The sequence below is a fragment of the Sturnus vulgaris genome (assembly GCF_052056855.1).
Source record: "Sturnus vulgaris isolate bStuVul1 chromosome 38 unlocalized genomic scaffold, bStuVul1.hap1 SUPER_38_unloc_1, whole genome shotgun sequence".
Classification (NCBI taxonomy): Eukaryota; Metazoa; Chordata; class Aves; order Passeriformes; family Sturnidae; genus Sturnus; species Sturnus vulgaris.
Genome location: NW_028275902.1, coordinates 329,077 through 350,386, shown reverse-complemented (window position 1 = coordinate 350,386; position 21,310 = coordinate 329,077). Strand labels below are relative to the sequence as shown.

The following is a 21,310-nucleotide window of genomic DNA, read 5'->3' as shown; positions in this document are numbered from 1 at the left end:
TAAATCCCCCCCAAAATCCCCTCCCCCTCTCACATCCATCGTCGCACACGGGGTCGGGCCCCTCCCAGCGCCCCGAATTCCCGCAGCGCCTCTCGGGGGGTCCCCGGAGGGTGGAAGCCCCCCGAGCAGCCGTAACGGAGCAGCGAACCCGGGGGGTGTCGCCCCCCCCGGGGGTAAAACCAGCCGTGCTCGAACTCCAGCGGAGCGGGGCAGAACACGGCTGGGGGGGGGGGCAGGAAAGGGTTAAAAACGGAGAGGAAAGGGTTAAAAATGGAGAGGAAAGGGTTAAAAATATCGGCTCGAAAAAAATCCCGAAAAAATCCCCCCAAAAATCACCAAAAAAACCCAAAAAATCCGTCTAAAAACACCCAAAAATCACCCCAAAATCCACAAAAAATCTCCCCAAAAATCACCAAAAATTCACCAAAAGACCCCAAAAAAATCCCCGAAAAAATCACCAAAAAAACCCCAAAAATCAGCTTAAAAACACCCCAAAAAATCCCCCCCAAAATACCCACAAAAAGTCCCAAAAAATCCCCCCAAAAATCCAAAAAAATCCCCCAAAATTCACAAAAAGACCCCAAAAAAATCGCCCCCCAAAATCCCCAAAAATCCCCACAAAAATCCCACAAAATATCCCCCAAAAATCCCCTAAAAACACCCAAAATCCACAAAAAATTCACAAAAAAATCCACAAAAAATTCACAAAAAAATCACAAAAAATTCACAAAAAAGTCCCCAAAAAAATCCCAAAAAAATCCCCCAAAAATTCACCAAAAAAGCCCCAAAAATTCACCGAAAAAACCCCAAAAATCAGTAAAAATTCACCGAAAAAACCCCAAAAATCAGCTTAAAAACACCCCAAAAAAATCCCCCCAAAATTCACAAAATACCCACAAAAAGTCCCAAAAAATCCCCAAAAAATCGCCCAAAAATTCACAAAAAATCCCCAAAAAATCCGTCTAAAAAAACACCCCCAAAAGTCCCTCAAAAATCCACAAAAAAAACCCCCAAAATTCACAAAAAATCCCCACAAAAATCCCCACAAAATATCCCCCAAAAATCCCCTAAAAACACCCAAAAATCCACAAAAAATTCACAAAAAAATCCACAAAAAATTCACAAAAAACCCACAAAAAATTCACAAAAATTCACAAAAATTCACAAAAAATTCACAAAAAATTCACAAAAAACCCACAAAAATTCACAAAAAATTCACAAAAAAACCCACAAAAAATTCACAAAAAATTCACAAAAAAATTCACAAAAAATCCCCAAATTCCCATCGGGATCTGAGCCCCCCCCCAGCCGTGCTCGAACTCCAGCGGAGCGGGGCAGAACACGGCTGGGGGGGCAGGAAAGGGTTAAAAAGGAGAGGAAAGGGTTAAAGATGGAGAGGAAAGGGTAAAAACCATCCAGGGAAAAAATCCCGAAAAAATCCCGAAAAAATCCGGAAAAAATAACGAAAAAACCAAAAAAAATCCGTCTAAAAACACCCAAAAATCACCCAAAAATTCACCGAAAAAACCCCAAAATCCGCTTAAAACACCCCAAAAATCCCCCCAAAATTCACAAATACCCACAAAAAGTCCCAAAAAATCCCCCAAAAATCAAAAAATCCCCCAAAAATCACCAAAAATCCCAAAAAAAATCCCCAAAAATAAAAAAAAAATCCAAAAAAAATCCCAAAAATTCCCCAAAAAATCCCCAAAAAATCCCCAAAAATCCAAAAAAAATCCAAAAAAAATCCCAAAAATTCCCCAAAAATCCCAAAAAAATCCCCAAAAATTCCCCGAAAAATCCAAAAAAAATCCAAAAAAAATCCAAAAAATTTCCCAAAAAAATCCCAAAAAATCCCCAAAAAATCCCCCAAAAATCCCAAAAAAATCCCAAAAAAATCCCCAAACAATAAAAAAAAAATCCAAAAAAATCCCCAAAAAATCCCTCAAAATCCCCAAAAATCCCCCAAAATTCCCCAAAAAATCCCCCAAAAAATCCCCAAAAAATCCCCCAAAAATCCCAAAAATTTCCCAAAAATCCCCAAAAAAGCCCCCAAAATTAAAAAAAAAATGCCAAAAAAATCCCAAAAAATTCCCCAAACCCCCCCAACCCTCCCCCCATCCCCCCCATCCCCCACCGCCCCCTCCCCAAATTCTCACCGAGGCACCGGGGGGGCCCCTCCCCCCCCCAGGGCAGGGGTTCCCAGGTCCCGTCGGGGCCGCAGCGCCGAACCGAGGTGGGGAGGGGGCGGCCCCGGGGGGGCAGCGGTAAAACAGCACCGCCCCTCCCCCACCAGCTCCCCCCAGCCCCCAAAATCGGGGCCTGGCGGGGTCACAGGGGAGGGGAGGGGGGAGGGGTGGGGGGAGGGGCGGTGGTGGGGACACCTGTGGGGGGAGGGGAGAGTTAGAAGGAGGGGGGGGAGGGGGGATTTTGGGGGGTTTTGGGGGGATTTTGGGATTTTTGGGATTTTGGGGGGATTTTTGGGGATTTTTTGGGGATTTGGGGGATTTTGGGGGGGTTTTGGGGATTTTTTTTGGAATTTTGGGGATTTGGGGATTTTGGGGGATTTTGGAGATTTTGGGGATTTTTTGGGTGGAATTTGGGGAATTTTGGGAGATTTTGGGGATTTTTTGGGCGGAATTTTGGGAGGATTTTGGGGGTGAATTTGGGGTGATTTTTGAGGGGGATTTTGGGAAATTTTGGGTGAATTTTTTGGGTAGATTTCGGGGGATTTTGGGGATTTTGGGGGAATTTTGGGAGATTTTGGGATTTTTGGGTGGAATTTTGGGAATTTTGGGGAGATTTTGGGGATTTTGGGGGGATTTTTGGGATTTGGGGGATTTTGGGGGGATTTTGGGGTTTTGGGGGGATTTTGGGGGATTTTGGGGGATTTTGGGGGGATTTTGGGGAGATTTTTGGGAATTTTGGGGGGATTTTGGGGATTTTTTGGGTGGAATTTTGGGAGGATTTTGGGGGAATTTTGGGGTGGATTTTGGGGGGGATTTTGGGAAATTTTGGGTGAATTTTGGGTGGATCTCGGGGATTTTGGGGAGGATTTTGGGGTGAATTTGGGGTAAATTTTGGATGGATTTTGGGTGGATTTTGGGGTGGATTTCGGGGGTGGGTTTTTGGGTGAATTTTGGGGGGATTTTGGGGTGGATTTCGGGGTGAATTTTGGGTGGATTTGGGTGGATTTTGGGGTAAATTTTGGATAAATTTTGGGCAAATTTTGAATAAATTTTGGATAAATTTTGGGTAAATTTTGGACAAATTTCGGGTGAATTTTGGGTGAATTTCGGTGAATTTCGGGTGAATTTCGGGTGAATTTCGGGTGAATTTCGGGTGAATTTTGGGGTCTCAGGGGTCACTCACGGACCCAGGGCCGGGCTCAGGAACAGCAGCGCCAGGAGAGCCCCGACCATGGCCGAGTGTCCGAGTGTCCGTAGTGTCCGAATGTCCGATGTGTCCGAGTGTCCGAGTGTCCGAGTGTCCGAATGTCCGAGTGTCCGAGTGTCCGAGTGTCCGAATGTCCGAGTGTCCGAGTGTCCGAGTGTCCGAATGTCCGAGTGTCCGAGTGTCCGAGTGTCCGAATGTCCGAGTTCCGAATGTCCGAGTGTCCGAGTGTCCGAATGTCCGAGTGTCCGAGTGTCCAGAAGGGGTTTAAAAAGTGACGTCATCACCCCCTCCCCCCCCCCCCCCCCAGCGGTGTCCGGGAAGTCACGGGGGGGTGGGGGAGGGGTGGGGGGGGAGGGGGGGGTCAAGGACCGAGGGGGGGAGGGGCCCGAAATGGCCCAAAAATGACCAAAAATGACCCAAAAAAGGTCCAAAAATGACCCAAAAATGGCTCCAAAAGTCCCAAAAATGACAAAAAATGACCCAAAAATGACAAAAAATGACCCAAAAATGGCTCAAAAAGTCCCAAAAATGACCCAAAATGTCCCAAAAATGTCCAAAAATGACAAAAAATGACCCCAAAATGTCCAAAAATGACCCCAAATACCCCAAATATGACCCCCAAAAGACCCAAAATGTCCTAAAAATGCCCAGAAATGACCCAAAAATGTCCCCAAAATGACAAAAAATGTCCCAAAAATGTCCCAAAAAGTCCCCCAAAATACCCAAAATTATCCCAAAAAACACCAAAATTCGGTTTTCACACCCAAAACCCGCGCGGGGGGGATTTGGGGACGTTTTGGGGGCGATTTTTGGGTGAATTTTGGGAGTTTTTTGGAGGAATTTTTCGGGGATTTTTTTTTTTTTCGTCACCACGGCAACGGCGCTGGCAATGACGTCACCGCCGAGCTGGGGATTTCCCCAGGAAATGCCACCAGTGTCCCCAAATGTCCCCAAATGTCCCCAAAATTCCCCAAAAATTCCCCCAAATTTCCCCAAATTTCCCAAAAGGTTCCAAACTGCCCCAAATTGTCCCCAAATGTCCCAAAATTGTCCCCAAAATTGTCCCAAATTCCCCCAAAATGTTCCCAAATGTCCCCAAAATGTCCCCAAATGTCCCAAATTGTCCCCAAATGTCCCAAAATTGTCCCCAAAATTGTCCCAAAATGTCCCGAAATGTCCCCAAATTGTCCCCAAATGTCCCCAAAATGTCCTCAAATGTCCCCAAATTGTCCCAAAATGTCCCGAAATGTCCCCAAAATGTCCCCAAATGGCCCCAAATTGTCCCAAAATGTCCCAAAATGTCCCAGAATGTCCCCAAAATTTTTCCAAATGTCCCCAAATATTCCCGAAATGTCCCCAAATGTCCCCAAATGTCCCCAAATGTCCTCAAATTGTCCCCAAATTGTCCCAAAATGTCCCAGAATGTCCCCAAAATTTTTCCAAATGTCCCCAAATATTCCCAAAATGTCCCCAAAATGTCCCCAAATTCTCCCCAAATGTCCCCAAATTCTCCCCAAATGTCCCCAAATGTCCCCAAATGGCCCCAAATGGTCCCCAAAATGTCCTCAAATGTCCCCAAATTGTCCCAAATTTCCAAATGTCCCCAAATTGTCCCCAAATTGTCCCCAAATTGTCCCCAAATGTCCCAGAATGTCCCCAAAATTTTTCCAAATGTCCCCAGATATTCCCGAAATGTCCCCAAATGTCCCCAAATCCCCCACAATGTCCCAAAATTGTCCCGAATTGTCCCAAAATTTCCCCAGTTGTCCCAAAATGCCCCCAAATGTCCCCAAAATTGTCCCAAAATTGTCCCCAAATGTCCCGAATTGTCCCCAAATGTCCCCAAATTGTCCCCAAATGTCCCAAATTGTCCCCAAATTGTCCCCAAAGGGCGGGGTCGCTGCTGCTTCACCTTTATTGGGGACACGGGGACAGGGAGGGGACAGGGAGGGGACACCGCGACAGGGACGCGGTGACATCATCGGTGACATCGACATCGATATCGCGACAGGGCGGGGACATCGGGGGTGGCGACATCGCGACACCCCCGGCGCTAGAGCGGCTCCTCCGAGTGTCCCCAACCTGCGCAGGGGACACCGGGAGGGGACAGAGTTGGCCACGGAATGTCCCCAAAAGCCACCCCAGGTGTGTCCTCAGGTGTGTCCCCAGGTGTCCCCAGGTGTCCCCAGGTGTGTCCCCAGGTGTCCCCAGATGTCCCCCAAGTGTCCTCAAGGTGTCCCCAAATGTCCCCAGGTGTCCCCAGGTGTGTCTCAGGTGTGTCCAGGTGTCCCCAGCTGTCCCCAGGTGTCCCCAGGTGTCCCCAGGTATCCCCAGGTATCCCCAGGTGTCCCCAGATGTGTCCCCAGCTGTCCCCAGGTGTGTCCCCAGGTGTCCCCAGGTGTGTCCCCAGCTGTCCCCAGGTATCCCCAGGTGTGTCCCCAGTTGTCCCCAGGTGTCCCCAGGTGTCCCCAGGTGTCCCCAGCTGTCCCCAGGTATCCCCAGGTGTGTCCCCAGGTGTCCCCAGGTATCCCCAGGTGTGTCCCCAGGTGTGTCCCCAATGTCCCCAGGTGTCCCCAGGTGTGTCCCCAGGTGTGTCCCCAGGTGTCCCCAGGTGTCCCCAGGTGTCCCCAGGTGTCCCCAGGTGTCCCCAAGTGTCCCAGGTGTGTCCCCAGGTGTCCCCAGGTATCCCAGGTGTGTCCCCAATGTCCCCAGTTGTCCCCAGGTGTCCCCAGGTGTCCCCAGGTGTCCCCAGGTATCCCCAGGTGTGTCCCCAGGTGTCCCCAGGTGTCCCCAGGTGTGTCCCCAGGTGTGTCCTCACCGCGGCTCTCGCTCTCGCTGTCCCGGACGTGTCGCGACTCCCGATGTCCCCAAGGGGCGCCACCCTCGGCCTCTCCCGCCGGGGGGGGTGGCCCTGGGATCGTGTCCCCCATCGATGTCCCCAACGGTGTCCCCTGCTCTGGGCCACCGGGCCCGTCCTCCTGGCGACTTGTGCCCCCCCTTTTGGGGACCCGTCCCCCCATTTTGGGGTCCTGTCCCCTCATTTTGGGGTCCTGTCCCCTCTCCCGGGACACCCACGGGTGACATTTGGGGTCCTGTCCCAAATGTCCCCTGTCCTGGGACACCCAGGGGTGGCACTTGGTGACGTGTCCCCCCATTTTGGGGTCCTGTCCCTTGTCCTGGGACACCCACGGGTGACATTTGGGGTCCTGTCCCCTCATTTTGGGGACATGTCCCCAATGTCCCCTGTCCTGGGACACCCATGGGTGACATTTGGGGTCCGGTCCCCCCATTTTGGGGTCCTGTCCCCTCCCCAGGGACACCCAGGGGTGGCATCTGGGGACCCGTCCCCCCATTTTGGGGTCCTGTCCCCTCCCCTGGGACACCCAGGGGTGGCACTTGGTGACGTGTCCCCCCATTTTGGGGTCCTGTCCCCTCCCCAGGGACACCCATGGGTGACATTTGGGGACCCGTCCCCCCATTTTGGGGTCCTGTCCCCCCATTTTGGGGTCCTGTCCCCTCTGTCCCCTCCCCTCGGGGACGTCCCCAGGGTCGCCCCCCCTGAAGCCACGACCCCAAATCTCGGAGCCACCACCCGAGGGGACTTTGGGGTGGCCTCGTCCCCAAATGTCCCCCGAGGGTCCCCAAATGTCCCCCGAGGGTCCCCAAATGTCCCCCGGGGGTCCCCAAATGTCCCCCCGGGGTCGCCGAGGGCAGCAGGGACCGCAGCAGTGACGTCACGGCTTGTCCCCAAGGCTCGGGGACAGGGAGGGGGGTGGCGGGACCTGGGGGGAGGGGACAGGGGACAGGGGTGGGGGACAGGGACAGAGGCGGTGGCCCCAGAATGTCCCCAAATGTCCCCAAAATGTCCCCAAAATGTCCCCAAAAATGTCCCCTAAATCCCCCCCAATGTCCCCAAAATATCCCCAACCCCCCCCAAAAATGTCCCCAAATCCCTCCCAATGTCCCCTCAATGTCCCCAAGTGTCCCCAAAATGACCCCAAATGTCCCCAAAACCCCTCCCGGTGTCCCCAAATCTCCCTCAAAATGTCCCCAAATGTTCCCAAATTCCCCCAAATGTCCCAAAATGTCCCCAAATCTCTCCCCAATGCCCCCCAAATCCCCCCCAAATGTCCCCAAATCCCCCCAAAATGTCCCCAACCCCCCCCCCGCTGTCCCCCCCCCTCACCCCCCAGCAGCAGCAGCGTCCCCAGGGCCACCAGCAGCGTCCCCGATGTCGCCTCCATGGCGCTGCCACCGCCCCCCTCCCCCACACCCCCCCCCCAGTGTCCCCCAATTTCAGGGCTCGGGGACAGTGACGTCACCCGGGTGGGGACAGGGGGAGGGGACAGAGCTGGCACCTGGGGGGGGGAGGGGAGGGGGGACAAAGGGGGACGAGGGTCCCCAAAATGTCCCCAAATGTCCCAAAAATGGCACCAAAATGTCCCCAAAATGTCCCCAAATGTCCCAAAAATGGCACCAAATGTCCCCAAAATGTCCCCAAATGTCCCCAAATGTGCCCAAATGTCCCCAAATTGTCCCCAAATGTCCCCAAATGTCCCCAAATGTCCCCAAATTGTCCCCAAATGTCCCCAAATTGTCCCCAAATGGCCCCAAATGTCCCCAAATGGCCCCAAAATGTCCCCAAAATGTCCCAAATTTCCCAAAAATGTCCCCAAATTGTCCCCAAATGTCCCAAAAATGTCCCCAAATGGCCCCAAAATGTCCCCAAATGTCCCCAAATGTCCCCAAAAAGTCCCAAAATGTCCCCAAAATGTCCCCAAATGTCCCAAAAATGTCCCAAAAATGTCCCCAAATGTCCCAAAATTGTCCCCAAATGTCCCCAAATGTCCCCAAATGTCCCCAAATGTCCCCAAATGTCCCAAACCCCCCTCGAGGTGTCCCCACCCCCCTCCCGGTGGCACCTTGGGGACACCTTGGGGACACCTTGGGGACACCTTGGTGACAGCGGCTCCTTTGTCCGGAGCCACCGGCCCGGAGCTGGTGACAAAAAATCCCCAAAGGTGGGGACAAGTCTGGGCAGGGCCACCAATGGCCCAAATGTCCCCAAATGTCCCCAAAAGTCCCCAAAATGTCCCCAAATGTCCCCAAATGTCCCCAAATGGCCCCAAATGTCCCCAAATGTCCCAAAAATGTCCCCAAAATGTCCCCAAATGTCCCCAAAATGTCCCCAAATTGTCCCCAAATGTCCCCAAATGTCCCCAAATGTCCCCAAAATGTCCCCAAATGTCCCCAAAATGTCCCCAAATTGTCCCCAAATGTCCCCAAATGTCCCCAAATGGACCCAAAATGTCCCCAAATGTCCCCAAATGTCCCCAAATGGCCCCAAATTGGGGGGAATTTTGGGGGAATTTTGGGAATTTGGGGATTTGGGGAAACTTGGGGGAAATTTGGGGAAATTTTGTGGAGATTTTGGGGAATTTTGGGGAAAAATTGGGGAAATTTGGGGGATTTTAGGGAAAATTTGGGGAATTTGGGGGAAATTTCGAGAATTTTGGGGAAATTTGGGGGATTTGGGGAATTTTGGGATAATTTTGGGAATTTTGGGGGAAATTTTGGGGAATTTTGGGGAAATTTTTGTGGATTTGGGGGAAATTTTGTGGAAATTTTGGGAAATTTTTGTGGAAATTTTGGGGAATTTTGGGGAATTTTGGGAAATTTTGGGGAATTTTGGGGAATTTTGGGGAATTTTGGGGTCTCCCAGAAACTCTCAGGACACATTTGGGTTTTTCCCGTTGGATTTATTGAAATTTTGGGGGAATTTTGGGGTAATTTTGGGATATTTTGGGATATTTTTGGGGAGATTTTTGGGTATTTTTGGGGGGATTTTGGGGTGATTTTTTGGGATATTTTTGGGGATTTTTTCGTATTTTTGGTGGAATTTTTGGGGTATTTTTAGGATGATTTGGGGGTGATTTTTAGGATATTTTTGGGGATTTTTTTGGGATATTTTTGGGGTCATTTTGAGGGATTTTTTCGTATTTTTTCGGGTATTTTTGGGGTGATTTTGGGGATATTTTTGGGTATTTTTGGGGATGTTTTTGGGGTATTTTGGGGATGATTTGGGGGTGATTCTGGGGTATTTTTCGGGTATTTTTTGGGTATTTTTGGATATTTTTTAGGGTATTTTTTGGGGTGATTCTGGGATATTTTGGGGGGTATTTTTGATGTGATTTTGGGGAATTTTTTGGGATTTTTTGGGGATATTTTTGGGATTTTTGGGGGTGATTTTGAGAGTATTTTGGGGGGCTTTTTAGGGTATTTTTGGGGTGATTTTGGGGTATTTTAAGGGATATTTTTGGGATATTTTTGGGGTGATTTTGGAATATTTCGGGGGGTAATTTTTTGGGAATTTTGGGTATTTTCGGGGGGATATTTTTGGGATATTTTTGGGGGTTTTTGGGGGCTATTTTTGGGATTTTTTGGGGTTTTTCGGGGGCTATTTTTGGGATAATTTTGGGGTGATTTTTAGTATTTTGGGGGATATTTTGGGGTGATTTTGGGGATTTTTTTGGGATATTTTTGGGATGTTTTTGGGGTGATTTTGAGGGAATTTTTGGTATTTTTTAGCGGTTTTTTGGGGTGATTTTGGGGATATTTTGGGGATATTTTGGGGGTGATTTTTAGGTATTTTTGGGATATTTTGGGGTGATTTTGGGGATTTTTTTGGGATATTTTTGGGATATTTTTGGGGTGATTTTGAGGGAATTTTTTGCTATTTTTTAAGCGGTTTTTTGGGGTGATTTTGGGGTATTTTTGTGGATATTTTGTGGATATTTTTGGGATAATTTTGGGATATTTTTGGGGTGATTTTGGGATATTTTTGGGGTGATTTCGGGGCGATTTCGGGGTCACGGGAAGGCCTCTGGGGGCGGCACCGCCAGCGCGGCCGAGCTGATGATGAAAACCTTGACGTAATGCACGGCCTGGGGGGGGGGAGGGGCGGCTCAGGACCCCCCCCAAAAAAATCCGGGACCCCCCCCCAAAAAAATCCAGGACCCCCCCTGGAATCCCAAAAAATTCGGGAATCCCCCCAAAAAATTTTAAAAAAAAATTAAAAAATTAAAAAAATTAAAAATTAAAAATTAAATATTAAAAAAATTAAAATTAAAAAATTAAAAATTAAAAATTAAAAATTAAAAAATTGAAAATTAAAAAATTAAAATTAAAAATTAAAAAATTGAAAATAAAAAATTATAAAATTAAAAATTAAAAATTAAAAAATTAAAAATGAAAAAATTAAAAATTCCCCACCAGGAATTTGGGGAATTTTCCCCCCCCTCCCCCTCTATTAATTAGTGCCCCTCCCCCATAATTAATGACCCCACCCCCAATAATTAATTATTGCCTCTCGTTAATTAGCGCAGCCCATTAATTAGGTCGCCCCTGTTAATTCATGCCCACCCATTAATTAGTGCCCTCCCCCGTTAATTAGCGCCCTCCTCATTAATTAGTACCCCTCATTAATTAATGCTCCTCCATTAATTAGGACCAGCCCCATTAATTCATGCCCGCCCATTAATTAGAGCCCTCCCCCGTTAATTAGACCCCCCATTAATTAGCGCCCTCCTCATTAATTAGCACCCCCCATTAATTACTTCCCCCGATAATTTCATCCCCCTCAACAACATTTCATTAATTAGCGCCCCTCCCCCGTTAATTAGCGCCCCGCTAAGGAGTTCATTAGCGCCCCCCGCTAATGAACGCTCGGCTAATGGATTAATTAGCTAATTAATGAGTTAATTAGTCGGCTAATTACCGCGCAGAGCCGGCCAGCAGCAGGAGGGCGAGCAGGAGGCAGAGGAGGGCGAGGAAGAGCAGGGGGCAACCGGGGGGGGGAGGGGCGGAGCCTGGAGGGGGGGAGGGGAGGGGGCGTGGTCAGAGCCGGGACACGCCCACGTGACCCCCGACCACGTGACCCCCGCCCCCCCCTCTCACCTGCCCCGCCCTCCCGGGGCGTGGGCCGCCGTGACGTCACCGGCGGCGTCATGGCGGCGGCCGAAAGGGGCGGGGCTGAGCAGCGGCCGCTCCGCCCCCGGGGTGACGTCGTCGGTGACGTCATCGGTGAGGTCACCGCCGCCGTCGTCGTCGTCGTCGTCAGGGCCGGGGGGGCGGCCCGAGGGGAGGAAGGGGGGTGATGTCATCGTCGGCGGGTGATGACGTCGTCGGCGGTGATGACGTCATCGGCGAGCTCGTCCCAGGCGCCGTCGAGGTCCCCGGTGACGTCGCCCAGCAGGGAGGAAGTGACGTCATCGGCGGTGGTGACGTCGTCGGCGGGGAGGGAGCCCGGGACGGGGAAGGTGACGTCATCGTCCTCGGTGACGTCATCGAAGAGGCCGTCGCGGTGGATGACGTCATCGAGGAGGTGCCCCCCCGAGGATGACGTCATCGATGGCGTCATCCTCAGGAAGGGAAGGGACGCGGGGGAGGGCGATGACGTCATCGACATCAGCGTCACCCGCGTCAGCGTCGGCGATGACGTCATTTCCTGGCGTGACGTCATCGTCCCCGGGGAGCGGGGGCGTGGCATCGCCCCAGGCGAAGACGTCAAGGGGGAAGCCGTGTTCTATGACGTCATCGGCGAGGTCGCTCTCGGGGGTGATGACGTCATCGCCGAGGCCGTGCAGGGTGATGACGTCATCGGTGATGCCATCCAGGTCTCGTGGGAATTCGCTCTCAACCGTGACGTCATCGGTGACGTCATGACTGACGCTGACGTCATCGATTAAGTCACACCCAGGGACGATGACCTCACGGGGGACAGTGACGTCATTGCTGACGTCACGCCCATTGACGGTGACGTCATCGCCGACGTAGCTCTTGGGATGGGAAGCGATGACGTCACTGACGGCGATGACGTCACCAGCGAGAGCTTCCTCCAGGGCACGGGAAGTGACGTCATCCCCACCGATGATAGCACCCCCCGGCACGGAGGAAGTGACGTCACCAGCGGGCGGAGGAGGGGAGGGGCTGCCCCGCCCCTCTGTGACGTCACCGCCCTCCCCGGCCGCCGTGACTTCGGCAGTGATAACGTCATAGACGATGACGTCATCATCATTGGGCTCCTCCTCCTCCGGGGGCGGGGCCACCACGGTGATGGTGATGCCACCGGCCCGGCAGGTGACAGTGACGTCACCAAGGGCAGTGACGTCACCGTCCCCAATGTCCCCAAGGGCAGTGACGTCACCAAGAGCAGTGACGTCACTGTCCCCAAGGTCACCAATGTCCCCCGGGGAGGTGACGTCATTGTCCCCGATATCCCCAAGGGCAGTGACATCACCAGGAGCAGTGACGTCACTGTCCCCGATGTCCCTGTCCCCAGCGTCCTCTGGGACGGTGACATCACTGTCCCGAATGGCAGTGACGTCACCGTCCCCAACGTCCCCAACGGCAGTGACGTCACCAAGGGCAGTGACGTCACCAAGAGCGGTGACGTCACTGCCCCCAAGGTTACCAATGTCCCCAACAGCAGTGACGTCATTGTCCCCAGTGTCCCCAAGGGCAGTGACGTCACTGTCCCCAGTGTCCCTTTGGGCTGAGACCTGAGTGTCCCCAATGTCCCCAGAGTCCCCTGGGGGTGATCGACACATCACTGTCCCCAATGGTGACGGTGACATCACTGTCCCCTGTGTCCCTGGCCTCAGAGACCGCGATGTCCCCAAGAGCTGGGACAGCCCCGCCCCCACTGTCCCCAGTGACCCCAGTGTCCCCAATGTCCCCAATGTCCCCAATGACCCCAATGACCCCAATGTCCCCAATGTCCCCAGTGTCCCCAGTGTCCCAGTGTCCCAAGGGAGGTGACATCGATGTCCCCACTGTCCCCATCCCCACTGTCCCCTGTCCCCAAAGTTTGGGACACCCCTGTCCCCGATGTCCTTGTCCCAATGTCCCTTAAAACTGTGACGTCATCGTCCCCAATGTCCTTGTCACACGGGGCGGGGACATCGCCCTGACCTCCCTCGGTGGTGACAGCGACGGCCCCGATGTCCCCAAAGCCCCCGAGGTCCCCAAACACCCCAATGTCCCCAAACCCCCCAAGGTCCCCAATGGCTTTGATGTCCCCAATGTCCCCCCCTGTCCCCAATCCCCCCAGTCCCCCCAGTGTCCCCAATGTCCCCAATCCCCTCAGTGTCCCCAAGGTCCCCAAACCCCCCGAGGTCCCCAATGTCCCCCCTGTCCCCAATGTCCCCCCTGTCCCCAATGTCCCCAAACCCCCCATTGTCCCCAATGGCTTTGATGTCCCCAATGTCCCCCCTGTCCCCAATCCCCCCAGTGTCCCCAGTGTCCCCAATGTCCCCAATCCCCTCAGTGTCCCAAACCCCCCAAACCCCCCAGTGTCCCCAATGTCCCCAATCCCCCCAGTGTCCCCAATGTCCCCAATCCCCCCAGTGTCCCCAATCCCCCCAGTGATGTCCCCGTTGTCGTCCCAGGCCGCGGTGACAGTGATGGCGATGCCGCCGGCCCCGGGGCTGTCGCTGTCGGTGTCACCCCCGGTGTCACCCCGGTGTCACCCCCGCGCTGTCCCCAGGTGGGCTCGGGCTCTGTCACCTCCCCGGGGGGGACACGGGGGGAGGGGACGCCCTCGGCCATGGGGGGGGGGGGGGGAACCTGGGGAGGGGGGGGGGGAACAGAGGGGACGTCAGTGGGGGGAGGGGGGGATGACGTCATAGGGGACACAGGGGACACACAGGTGACACTCAGGTGACATTGGGGACACTCAGGAAGCGACACAGGTGACACACAGGTGACAGGTATCACTGAGGACAGGTGACACAGGTGACATTGAAGGTGACACACAGGTGACACAGGTGACACTCAGGTGACATTGGGGACACTCAGGAAGTGGCACAGGTGACACACAGGTGACACTCAGGTGACATTAATGACATACAGATGACACTCAGGTGACAATGGGGACACTCAGGTGACATTGGGGACACTCAGGAAGTGGCACAGGTGACACACAGGTGACACTCAGGTGACACACGTGACATTGAAGTGACACAGGTGACACTCAGGAAGTGACACAGGTGACATTGGGGACACTCAGGTGACATTGAGGACACTCAGGATGTGACACAGGTGACACACAGGTAACACAGGTGACACACAGGTGACACACAGGTGACACGAAAGGGGGGGGGTTTCCCCATACCTGAGGTGGCCGCAGGTGACACAGGTGACCCCCCCGGGGGAATCCCGCTGACGTCACCGAGGGGGGGGAGGGGACCCCAATTCGAGGATTTTTTTTTTTTTTTTTTTTTTTTTTTGTCTCCTCAGCGGCTCCGGCTCCGGCCGGGACCGAGGAGCCCAAATCCAAAAGGGGGCGTGGCCTGAGCGGAGCCCCTCCCCCTCTCCCAAACCCCACCCCCCCCTCTCTCCCCTTAACGAGGCCACAAAACCTCATTAACGTCAGCTTTTAATGATTTTAATTAAACCCCGGCCTCCCCGGGGATCTCCAAGGCCTTCAGGGCCTGCTCGAGCCTGGCCAGTTCCGCTCGGAGCACGGCGGCCTGGGGGGGGGGGAGAGGGGAAAGGGTTAATTAGCAATTAAGGCGCTAACGAGGCCGCCCCGCCTCCCCTGGCGGCCTAATTAACGCTAATTAACGCTAATGAACCGACCTGGTGGTGCTGGGGGGTGCTGGGGAGGGGCTCCCGGGGCCCCCCGAGGCTCCGGAGGCGCCGCTCGAGGTTCGTGAGGCGAGCGAGGAGCTGGGCCCGGGTAGGCCCCGGATCCACCAGGGCCCTGAGGGGAGGGAAAAACGTCACCAAAACGTCACCAAAACGTCACCGAAACGTCATCAAAACGTCACCCAAGGGAGGGGGGTGGGACCCCGGAAATCCCCACCTGAGCTCGGGGCGGGGGGGGGGGGGGGTGGAGGCCTCACCTGGATGCGCAGGGTGAACGAAAGTTCCGGAAGCCGCCGGAGCTCCGGCCCAGCCCGGGCCTGGCTCCGCCCCCGGGGGGAGGAGCTGAACAGGCCCCGCCCCCGAGAGCGTCTGGAAGGCGGAGCCGAGCGGCTCCAGCCAATCACGAACCGGATCCGGGCACTGCAGCAGAACTGGGGGGGAGGGGAAGCACAAAATGGCTGCGCCCGTGAGCGGCAAGATGGCGGCCGCCCTGGGGGACGCCATCTTGGGTAGGGAGGGGGTATGCTGGGAGATGGATGCTCCCCAAAGCATGCTGGGATTTGTAGTTGCCAGGGCCTGGCAGCCATCTTGGCTGGTCCCAAAGCATGCTGGGAACTGTAATCCTCCGTGTAGCCGCCATGTTGATTTTTTTTTTTTTCCCCCGCAAAGCATGCTGGGAGCTGCGTGTCCCATCAGCGGCCATATTGACCGGACCCAAGGCATGCTGGGAGTCGTAGTTTCCCTTGGAGCTGCCATATTGCTTTTCTCAAAGCATGCTGGGACAGGTATGTCCCATTAGCGGCCATATTGGCTACCCCAAAGCACGCTGGGATTCGCAATCCATGTCCGGTCAGCCATTTTGGCTTCCCCCAAAGCACGCTGGGACTCGTAGTTTCCCTTGGGGCCGCCATATTGAATTTCGCAAAGCACGCTGGGCCACGCGCCTCCCGTTAGCGGCCATGTTGGTTCCCCCAAAGCACGCTGGGATTTGTAGTCCCACCCCCACCCCCGGGAGGGGGGAGGGGCTCACCTGGGGGGCGGGCGGGCCCCCCCGAGCCGGAAGGTTTCGCGCAGGCCCCGCACGGCCCCTGACCATTCCAACATGGCGGCCACCTGCGCCTCCAGCTCGGGGTTGTGCCAATGAGCCTGGGGGGGGGGGGGGGGGGGGAGGGGAAAGGGGGATGAGACCCCCCCCCTAAAATTCTTCAAATTCACCCAAAGATCCCCCCCAGACCCCCCCAGTGATTCCCAAACCCACCCCAGGATCCTCAGGACCCCCCCCCAAAACCCACCCCAAACCCCCCAGAGCCCCTCAGGACCCCCCCAAAAATCCCCCCAGGACCCCAAATCCCCCCCCTGGACCCCTCAAAATCCACCCCAAACCCCCCAAATCCCCCCCAAAACCCCAAAATTTTCCCCCAACCCCTCCCCCAAGTTCCCCCAGGGCGCCTCAAATTTCCCCCAAGACCCCAAAAATCCCCCCCAGGACCCCCCAAATCACCCCCAGGACCCCCCAAATCACCCCCTGGACCCCCCCAAACCCCCCAAATTCCCCCCAGGACCCCCCAGATTCCCCCAGGGACCCCCCAGGACCCCTCAAATCCCCCCCAGGACCCCCAAAACTCCCCCCGGGACCCCCCAATTTCCCCCAGGACCACCCAAATCCCCCCCAAGACCCCACAAATCCCCCCCAGGACCCCCCAAACCCCCCCCAATTCCCACAAGACCACCCCAAGCTCCCCCAGAGCCCCCCAAAATCCCCCCCAAAAATCCCCCCAGGACCCCCCCAAAACCCCAAAATTTTCCCCCAACCCCTCCCCCAAGTTCCCCCAGAGCTCTCAAACTTCCCCAAGTCCCCAAAAATCCCTCCCAGGACCCCCCAAATCCCCAAATTCCCCCCAGGGACCCCCAGGACCCCTCAAATCCCCCCCAGGACCCCCCAAATTCCCCCAGGACCCCCCAAATCCCCCAAATTCCCCCCAGGGACCCCCCAAATCACCCCCAGGACCCCCCAAATTCCCCCAGGACCCCCCAAATCCCCCAAAACTCCCCCCCCAGGATCCCCAAACCACCCCCCAGGACCCCAAACCCCCCCCAACCCCCCCCCCAGACCCCTCCCAGTCCCCCCCCAGCTCTCACCAGTTTGTGGGGCTGGGGGGAAGGGGGCCCTGCAGAGGGTGGGGGCGCGGGGTGGGGGCGGGGCAGGCGCTGCCAGAGCTCCTCGGCCACGAAGGGGGCGAAGGGGGCCAGGAGCCGCAGGGCCAGCTCAGAACAGGCCAGCAGGGTGGCCAGGACAGAGGGACGGAGAGAGGGGGACAGCAGGGACACCTTGGACACCTCCTGGGGGGAGAGAGAAAAATTTGGGGTGAAAAAAACAGAAATTGGGGAAAAAAAAGGAAAAAAATTGGGCAAAAATTGAAAAAAATAGGAAAAAAAACCCAAAAAAACTCCAAAAATTGGGGAAAAAAAATCCCAAAAATTGGGACGGCAGGGACACCTTGGACACCCTCCTGGGGGGGAAAAAATAAAATTTGGGGTGAAAAAAAACGGAAATTGGGAAAAAAAAAAAGGAAAAAAAATTGAAAAAAAAATCAAAAAATTGAGAAAAAAACTCAAAAAAAGCCCAAAAATAATCAAAAATTAGGGGAAAAAAAATTCCCAAAATTGGGACGGCAAGGACACCTTGGACACCTCCTGGGGGGGAGAGAAGAAAATTTGGGGTGAAAAAACCAGAAATTGGGAAAAAAAAAAGCAAAAAAATTGAGAAAAAAATTCAAAAAATTGAGAAAAAACCTCAAAAAATTGAAAAAAAAACCTCAAAAAAAGCCCAAAAATAATAAAAAATTAGGGGAAAAAAAAAATCCCAAAATTGGGACGGCAGGGACACCTTGGCGACCTCCTGGGGGGGAAGAAGAAAAATTTGGGGTGAAAAAACCCAGATTTGGGGAAAAAACAAAAAAAATTGGGCAAAATTTGAAAAAAATAGGAAAAAAACCCAAAAAAACTCCAAAAATTGGGGAAGAAAACACAAAATTGGGACGGCAGGGACACCTTGGACACCTCCTGGGGGGGAGAGAGAAAGATTTGGGGTGAAAAAATGTGAAATTGGGAAAAAAAAAGGAAAAAAAATAGGGAAAAAATTGAAAATTTTGGAAAAAAAAACCTCAAAAAAACCCCCAAAATTGGGAAAAAAATCCTGAAATGGGGACCATGGGGACAGCAGGGACACCTTGGACACCTCCTGGGGATGGAGAGAGAAAAATTTGGGGTGAAAAAACCCAGATTTGGGGAAAAAAAAGGAAAAAAATTGGGAAAAAAAAGAAAATTTTGGAAAAAAAAAACCTCAAAAAACCGCCAAAAATTGGGGAAAAAATCCCAAAATTGGGATGGAAGGGACACCTTGGAGACGTCCTGGGGAGAGGAAAAGAAAATTTGGGGTGAAAAAACCAGAAATTGGGAAAAAAAACAAAAAAAAAATTGAAAAAATTAGGAAAAAACCCTCAAAAATAACCAAAAATAGTCAAAAATTGGGGAAAAAAATCCCAAAATTGGGACGGCAGGGACACCTTGGACACCTCCTGGGGATGGAGAAAGAGATTTGGGGTGAAAAAATGTGAAATTGGGAAAAAAACCAAAAAAAAAAAATTGAAAAAATTTTGAAAAATTGAGAAAAAAACCTCAAAAATAATCAAAAATTGGGGATAAAAGCCCAAAATTGGGATGGCAGGGACACCTTGGACACCTCCTGGGGGGGGAAGAAGAAAATTTGGGGTGAAAAATCTTGAAATTGGGGAAAAAAAAGGAAAAAAATTCGGCAAAAATTGAAAAAAATAGGAAAAAACCCCAAAAAAACCTCCAAAAATTGGGGAAGAAAACACAAAATTGGGACGGCAGGGACACCTTGGAGACCTCCTGGGGGGGGAAAAAATAAAATTTGGGGTGAAAAAAAACAGAAATTGGGAAAAAACAAAAAAAAAAAATTGACAAAAAAATCAAAAAATTGAGAAAAAAACTCAAAAAATTGAGAAAAAAACCTCAAAAAAAAGCCCAAAAATAATCAAAAATTAGGGGAAAAAAAAAAATCCCAAAATTGGGACGGCAGGGACACCTTGGACACCTCCTGGGTGGGAAAAATAAAATTTGGGGTGAAAAAATGTGAAATTGGGAAAAAAACAAAAAAAAAATGAGGAAAAAAAATAAAAAATTGGGGGAAAAAAACCCAAAAAATTGGGAAAAAAAAATCCAAAAATTGGGAAAAAAAATCCAAAAAATTGGGAAAAAAATCCCCAAAAATTGGGAAAAAAATCCAAAAAATTGGGAAAAAAAATCCAAAAAATTGGGAAAAAATTTTTCAAGAATAGGGAAAAAAATATGGAAAAATTGGGGAAAAAAAATTCAAAAATAGGAGGAAAAATCTCCCCAAAATTGGGGAAAAAAACCCCAAAATGGGGATGTCGGGTTTGGGGTTTTTTTGGGCTGATTTTGGGGTTTTTTGGGTTATTTTTTCCTCCGTTTTCCATCAATTTTTCGGGTTTTTTTGGGGCTGTTTTTCCTCCATTTTTGGGTTATTTTTGGGTTATTTTTTTCTCTCCATTTTTGGGTTATTTTTGGTTTTTTTTTTTTCCTTTTTTTGGGTTATTTTTGGGTTCTTTTTTCCTCTTTTTTCCCTCAATTTTTGGGTTTTTTTCCGGGTTATTTTTTCCTCCATTTCCCACCCATTTTTGGGTTATTTTTTTCCTCTATTTTCCCTTCATTTTTGGGTTATTTTTGGGTTCTTTTTTCCTCTTTTTTCCCTCCATTTTTGGGTTTTTCCGGGTTATTTTTTCCTCTATTTTCCATCAATTTTGGGGTTTTTTGGGCTGTTTTTGCTCTTTTTTTCTCTCCATTTTTGTTTTTTTTTCTGGGTTATTTTTTCCTCTATTTTCCATCAATTTTGGGGTTTTTTGGGGCTGTTTTTCCTCCATTTCCCACCCATTTTGGGGTGATTTTTTCTCCATTTCCCACCCATTTCTGAGTTATTTTTTCCTCCATTTTTGGTTTATTTTTGTTTTTTTTTTTTCTCCATTTCCCACCCATTTTTCGGGTTATTTTTTTCTCCATTTCCCACCCATTTTTGGGTCATTTTTTCCTCTATTTTCCCTCCATTTTTGGGTTATTTCTGGGTTATTTTTGCTCCATTTTTGAGTTATTTTCAGGTTTTTTTTTCTCCATTTCCCACCCATTTTTGGGTTATTTTTGGGTTATTTTTCCTCCATTTTCCATCAATTTTTAAGTTATTTTTTCCTCTATTTTCCCTCCATTTCTGGGTTATTTTTGGATTATTTTTTTCCATTTCCACCCATTTTTGATTTATTTTTTCCTCCATTTTTGATTTATTTTTTCTTCCATTTTCCATCAATTTTGGGGGTTTTTTGGGGCTGTTTTCCCTCCATTTTTGGGTTATTTTGGGGGGTTTTTTTCCATTCTGGGTTATTTTTGGGTTCTTTTTCCCTTTATTTCCCCCTCCATTTTCAGAATTAATTTTTTTTTTTTCCAATTTCCGGATTATTCCCTTTTTCATTTCCCACCCATTTTTTTTTTTTTTTTTTTTAAATTTTAATTTAATTTTTTTTTTAACTTTTTACCAAATAAACGTCACAGAAATTCCTGAGCCAAAAATTCTGCACGGCCGCGGTGGCCGCCGGGAACTGCAGCGCCCCCAAGCGGCCACAGCAGGAAACGACGGCGGAAAAGAAACGGGAGCAGAGCCAGAGATCCAGGGGGGACTCCGGACACAGCTGGGGGATGAAATAAAGGGAAATTAAAATTAAAATTAAAAATAAAAATAAAAATAAAATTAAAATAAAATTAAAATTAAAATGAAAAATAAAATTAAAGATAAATAGAAAAATAAAATTAAAAATAAAAATAAAATTAAAAATAAAAATAAAAATAAAAATAAAAATTAAATAGAAAAATAAATAGAAAAAATAAAAATAAAAATAAAAATAAATTAAAAGTAAAATTAAAAATAAAAATAAAAATAAAATTAAAATTAAAAATAAAATTAAAAATAAAAATAAAAATAAAATTAAAATTAAAAATAAACATAAAAATAAAAATAAAAATAAATAGAAAAATAAAATTAAAAATAAAATTAAATAGAAAAATAAATAGAAAAATAAATATAAATATAAAAATAAAAATAAAATTAAAATTAAAAATAAAAATAAAAATAAAAAAATAAAATTAAAAATAAAATTAAGTAGAAAAATAAATAGAAAAA

General features: G+C 50.2%; 2 protein-coding genes and 2 long non-coding RNA genes across 4 annotated transcripts in view; all 4 read right to left on the bottom strand.

Moving 5' to 3' along the window:
* Nucleotides 1-5,305: 5,305 nt before the first annotated feature.
* Nucleotides 5,306-7,656, bottom strand: LOC148219539 (uncharacterized). Its single transcript, XR_015799725.1, has 3 exons — nucleotides 7,583-7,656; nucleotides 6,215-7,178; nucleotides 5,306-5,478 (listed from the first exon to the last, which is right to left on the bottom strand). It is a non-coding gene; the product is annotated as an uncharacterized LOC148219539 (long non-coding RNA).
* Nucleotides 7,657-9,704: 2,048 nt separating this feature from the next.
* LOC148219538 (uncharacterized) lies at nucleotides 9,705-13,004 on the bottom strand. The gene is made up of 4 exons (XM_088157460.1): nucleotides 11,784-13,004; nucleotides 11,566-11,728; nucleotides 11,179-11,264; nucleotides 9,705-10,340 (listed from the first exon to the last, which is right to left on the bottom strand). The coding sequence occupies exons 1-4, from the start codon at nucleotides 13,002-13,004 to the stop codon at nucleotides 10,266-10,268; spliced, it is 1,545 nt and encodes a 514-aa protein (XP_088013586.1). The 3' UTR covers nucleotides 9,705-10,265.
* A 1,824-nt stretch (nucleotides 13,005-14,828) lies between these two features.
* On the bottom strand, nucleotides 14,829-15,160 carry LOC148219537 (uncharacterized). Its single transcript, XR_015799732.1, has 2 exons — nucleotides 15,037-15,160; nucleotides 14,829-14,927 (listed from the first exon to the last, which is right to left on the bottom strand). It is a non-coding gene; the product is annotated as an uncharacterized LOC148219537 (long non-coding RNA).
* Nucleotides 15,161-15,707: 547 nt separating this feature from the next.
* VARS2 (valyl-tRNA synthetase 2, mitochondrial) overlaps nucleotides 15,708-21,310 on the bottom strand; it is a 33,252-nt gene continuing 27,649 nt past the window's right edge. The window contains 3 exon segments of the mRNA XM_088157459.1: nucleotides 15,708-16,191; nucleotides 17,185-17,385; nucleotides 20,670-20,822. Coding sequence (XP_088013585.1) covers nucleotides 16,072-16,191; nucleotides 17,185-17,385; nucleotides 20,670-20,822 — 474 coding nt within the window. The 3' untranslated portion in view covers nucleotides 15,708-16,071.

What these genes read in the sequence shown, in the direction of transcription:
- LOC148219538 (XM_088157460.1), bottom strand. Translation starts at nt 13,004, where the DNA reads ATGTGTCGATCACCCCCAGGGGACTCTGGGGACATTGGGGACACTCAG. An exon ending in CGCCGACGACGTCATCACCC is followed by an intron (nt 11,265 to 11,565) that starts GCCGACGATGAC and finishes CCCCCCCTCCAG; the next exon opens with GCTCCGCCCCTCCCCCCCCC. An exon ending in TCCTGCTGCTGGCCGGCTCT is followed by an intron (nt 10,341 to 11,178) that starts GCGCGGTAATTA and finishes CCCCCCCCCCAG; the next exon opens with GCCGTGCATTACGTCAAGGT.